The sequence below is a fragment of the Argentina silus genome (assembly GCF_951799395.1).
Source record: "Argentina silus genome assembly, chromosome: 1".
In the NCBI taxonomy this organism is placed as follows: Eukaryota; Metazoa; Chordata; class Actinopteri; order Argentiniformes; family Argentinidae; genus Argentina; species Argentina silus.
In genome coordinates this window covers 15825682-15830330 of record NC_139655.1, presented here as the reverse complement: position 1 = coordinate 15830330, position 4649 = coordinate 15825682, and the positions used below count along the sequence as shown (strand labels likewise).

At 38.8% G+C, this 4649-nt stretch overlaps 1 protein-coding gene across 1 annotated transcript; it reads right to left on the bottom strand.

Moving 5' to 3' along the window:
- Window positions 1-2831: 2831 nt before the first annotated feature.
- rgs5b (regulator of G protein signaling 5b) lies at window positions 2832-4371 on the bottom strand. Its single transcript, XM_083678413.1, has 4 exons — window positions 4278-4371; window positions 3945-4093; window positions 3656-3822; window positions 2832-3428 (listed from the first exon to the last, which is right to left on the bottom strand). Exons 1-4 carry the CDS (start codon window positions 4319-4321, stop codon window positions 3252-3254), a joined length of 537 nt encoding a protein of 178 aa, XP_083534539.1. The 5' UTR covers window positions 4322-4371; the 3' UTR covers window positions 2832-3251.
- Between the last annotated feature and the right edge of the window lie 278 nt (window positions 4372-4649).

Below are 4649 nucleotides of genomic sequence, written 5' to 3'. Positions count from 1 at the left end.
CACTCTTAAATTCATAGAGGGTGAGACCTGATGGGGTAAGACAGTTGAACTAAGCTCATGAGGCATTTATAAGTTATATTAAAGTATATACTGTAAATTCAATAATCAGTGGCTATATCATTCATTTAAAAGACCAAAAATGTATGTACCAATCCTAGATTGAATCACCTGCGTATGCAAGCCTAACCGGGCAAATCCGCCAGATCTGATTTCGGATGGCAATATACACTCACCGAACACTTTATTAGGAACTACTAATACTGGGTTATGCCTCCCTTTGCTGTTTTATTGGATTCATTGAAAATTGTTGAATCTGGCTCAATAGTATTTAAAGGAGTGCGAACATCTCCGTACGATGACCAATCATGTGAGTGCAAAATGGCTTCAGTCTAGTTGCCAGAGATCTGTTGTCTTGGCTTAACCTGAACTGCCTGCAATTCATCATCATAGAATGGACAGAATTGTATGGATCTTGTATTTATACACAGCTATTGTCCCTCCAAAAATAAAAAATATATTTCACTCGTTATCAATAAGTACTTACAAATGACAATTGAGATTATTAATATGATATACAGTGGCTTCGGAAAGTATTCCTTCACTTTTTCAAAATGTTGTTGTGTTATAGACTCAATTTAAAATGGATGAAAAAAAATAATTGCTATCAATCCAATACCCCATAATGACCCTTTGCTATGACAGTCTTAAATGTTATCAAATGCAAAAATGTTGTCAACAAATCACTCAATATATTGAATTGAGTCCATCTTAATTCAAGGATAATAGTCCATGTGATTTTGGAATTAATATCTTTGTTTTTATAGGGTCTCTGATTCACATAGGAATCAATTACACACTGTTGTCATTACAGGTTGTCATTACAAACTGAGCAAATGGAGAGGAACAAAACTGATCAAGAATGCTACCCTGAGGCCTTGGGGAAAAATCTACAAAGTTGAATGGCGGAGAGGAAAAGGCACAGTCGATGGGACGACATTATCTCAGTCACTCTACAAAATTGGTCTATAACCAAGTGGCCAAAAATAATCCCTTAATGGAAAATAATCTATCTCATATCCATAATGTGTTTGCAACAATGAATTCAAGCAATACAGCAAAGAAAGTGGCTAGAAATGTAGTTTCCACACCATCCCTCGTGTGAAGAATAGTGGTAGCTGCATCATGTTATGGGTATGTTTGTAGTGACATCCTAATCTACACACTGTGTAATTGATTCCTATGCAAACCAGAAACTATAAAAACAAAATATATTCATTCCGAAATCACATGAACTATTATCCTTGCACTCAAATGGACTCAATTCAACTTGATGAGTGACTTGTTTAAGACATTTTTGCATTTGAGCAAATTGAGTGTCATAGCAAAGGGTCTGAATACTTATGTACATGAGGTATTTCTGTATTTCAATTTTAATACATTTGCAAACATTTCTAATTTGTCATTATGGGGTATTGTGTGTGGATTGATGGCAAACAAAATACATGTAATCCATTTTAAATTGAGTCTATAACACAACAAAATGTGGAAAAGGTGAAGGGGTCTGAATACTTTCTGAAGCCACTGTATAGAAGGTTAAGTTTATGGTTAGGGTTAGGGTTAGGGTTAGGGTTAAGATAGAATATGATCTGATATTTGCGTGCCTGCCCCATTTCACCCCTATTCGATGTTTTCTATTTGTAGTACATTTCTACATAGGCTGGGCTATTTATTTGAAATAAATTACTATTATGCATTATCAAATAATATATAAATTAAATTGACAATATATTTACATATAAATATATAAAGAAATGCAGACTTTGATCGCACAACAAACTTGGTTGCACAGCCTACTTCCGAAGCGTAGGCCTACATGCCTTCAGCAGCACACACGCATACATACGATCAACTACAAGGGGGTGATGCGACATTGCATGACAGCATCACCTCTCTTGGATTTCCCCCTTAACTGTATAATTCAGTAAAATATTAATCTAATCAACAATGACTCAAAATATGTATGCTGTCATTACTGTACTGTAGGTGCACCATGCTTTCTCAAACCTTTCTAATGTTAACTCACTGTTATAGTATTGTGTATGTGTACTATAGCCATTACTGTAGTATTGACTATATAAATCATATCATAACCTCCTCACACTTGCTGATTGTCCTACTAGCCTACATGTCAGAGTTTCTCAGTGTGAGTGAGTCAGAGCCGCCGCATGGTTACCTTTATTCTCCAAATGAATGAGTGTGGAGTTAATGACCTCCCCCACTTCTCTGGAGGAGTTGAGTGTTTCAACAGTATTATTGCAGCAGTGGGAGGAAACAGGGGGAGGAGAGGGGGAGGTGAGGAGGGAGGAAAAGCTTAGGTGAGTCACCATGGTTCAGAGCAGTTCACTCATGGGTAGCTGTGTGAAGAGGTAAACAAACCTGCAGTCTCCATGGACACCAGCCCCCATGCTCTGCCGCTTTCCCGGAAAACATCTCTGGGAGGCTGAGTGAGAATTCTCCATTTCTGCTGTCTACCCCCCACATACACCGTAATGCCTGAAACCAGGAGGTATGGGGTTCAGCCCACAGATTGGAGCCAATGGAGTGTGATCAGTGATAATTATTTTTCATCATTTATTGGAGTTTATTTTCAACCTCAATCACCTTTTTCTTCTCAGTGTGTGTTTTGGAGATGGTAAATCAAGAGTGGTTTGCTCTGTGTTTTATATTTAAAAAAATGAAGGAATCATTATTATGCATGATGTCATTATTTAAAGTTCAACTTTTTATTTAATACATTTCCTTTCACATACAGTACTGTCGGTACAAAAATAATAAAACATAAATATCAGTCTTTACAAAACATTGCACTTTAGAACATTTAATGACACAGCTCTCTTAATAAATACATACATAAATAGACATAGGACATGAGACAATATAAAATCTAAACTGCTTTTCTTCCATCAGTGATTGTGCTAGGCAGTCCTCTTCTCTTTTTTTTGCAGGTTTCAAGACATCAATATTTGCAGTGAAAGGCTCTTTCATAGGCCTACTGCTACATATGAGGTTTCGAGTCTCAAAGACTTCCAGTTCTGTCCAAAATATACCCCAAGTTCCATTCCACACGACCAAGATAGGACCCCCCTTTACTGTGGACTGTAGTGGGTGCTCCCTGGTTTCCAGTGAGTGTTTTTCAGCTGGTGTCCCATTGCTGCTTCTGTTTTTTCCCTTTATCCTCTGCCAGAGGACTTTTAGCGAGTCTTGACCTGTCTGCTGAGCTCCAGGTAGGTGGTGGACTTGAGGAAGCGGGGATAGCAATCCTTCTCCATCAGAGTATAGATCTTCCCTTGTGCCAGGTCAAAGCAGGACTGGGTGGGCTGCTCCAGATTCTTCTTGGTGATGGCTTTGGTCTCGTGGTCGAGGTTGACCTATAGGAGGAATATAAGGGATTTTGATTAGTTTGTTCAGTGTGTATGAAAAATTATGAGTATATGAAAAATATGTGCAATTTGTGCACACACCCACATATTTGTCTTTCACTGCATCTGTACCTAAAGCATGTGTGTATCTGTATGCAGTGTGCATCAATGAATTAATCAAATTCAGTGTCTGCATGTTGATTCATTTATGCATTGAAGGGATATTTGATGGTTACCTCTCTTGGTGCGTCACTGCAGATATACTCATCATAGATCTTCTTAGCCTTGGCTGATAGCTTGGAGGAGGTCTTGGTTATCCTGTAGTTTTCACAGGCCAGGTAGAAGGCTATGTTCTCCTCGCTAAACTCTGACACCAGAAAGGCTTTGAATAAGCACAGTCCATCTGGAGGAGAGGAGAGGAGAGGAAAAGTTTATGTTAACATCTGTATATCTGTCACACAAACAGCATTGCGCCACTTTGTTTTTTCATGCAATATGATGAAACAAATCAAGAGTCAGACTTACGTTGGATGGACATCAGGTTCTCAAACGACTCCCTCCATTTTAAGGGGTCGTCCACGATCCTCAGTTTGTCAGTTTTGTGAGAATGCCCCATGATGTTCAGATCTGGCTTCTGTAGTAAACTTCCAAAGAGAGCTTTGAGTACCTTTGCCCTACAAAGATAAAGAATAGGCAACGTTGAGATTAGATTTTTGTCATAGACCTTATCATTCACATTTCAGTTACAACTGAACATTTCTCATCTCTCACTTTTCACTCCCATAAGGTACAGTTGAAATCAAGCAAAACATAAATGTGATCATACTGAATAAAAATATATTGTGGTACTGTACATACCTCTCCAGACAAGTGATAGGCAGTGATTCCAGTCCTCTGTACATAGTGAGAGATGATATGTGGTTCTGTGTGCTGGCTAGTATTTCCAAAAGGAGATGGAGCTGTGTGTAATCACAGTGTTAGCAGTGAAGCTGAAGCACTGTTACTGCTGGTGCTCAGTGGTCTGCTTGCTGTGTGGGAGAGTGCCTTTTTTTATAGGGCAGCCCCCTCTGTGACATCACGTCTCTGAGCCAGTAGAGTAAGGGTTGTGGGAGGATGTGGATAGGGAGTTATTTCCTTAGCCCTGACCATCACATGTAGATTCGCTATTTCTAAGGAATTTATCAAGCATTATGCAAAGTTCACGTAGATGCATATGGACTGAACTGATTT

What these genes read in the sequence shown, in the direction of transcription:
- rgs5b (XM_083678413.1), bottom strand. Translation starts at nt 4,321, where the DNA reads ATGTACAGAGGACTGGAATCACTGCCTATCACTTGTCTGGAGAG. An exon ending in GAACCTGATGTCCATCCAAC is followed by an intron (nt 3,823 to 3,944) that starts GTAAGTCTGACT and finishes CCTCTCCTCCAG; the next exon opens with ATGGACTGTGCTTATTCAAA. An exon ending in GCAGTGACGCACCAAGAGAG is followed by an intron (nt 3,429 to 3,655) that starts GTAACCATCAAA and finishes TTCCTCCTATAG; the next exon opens with GTCAACCTCGACCACGAGAC.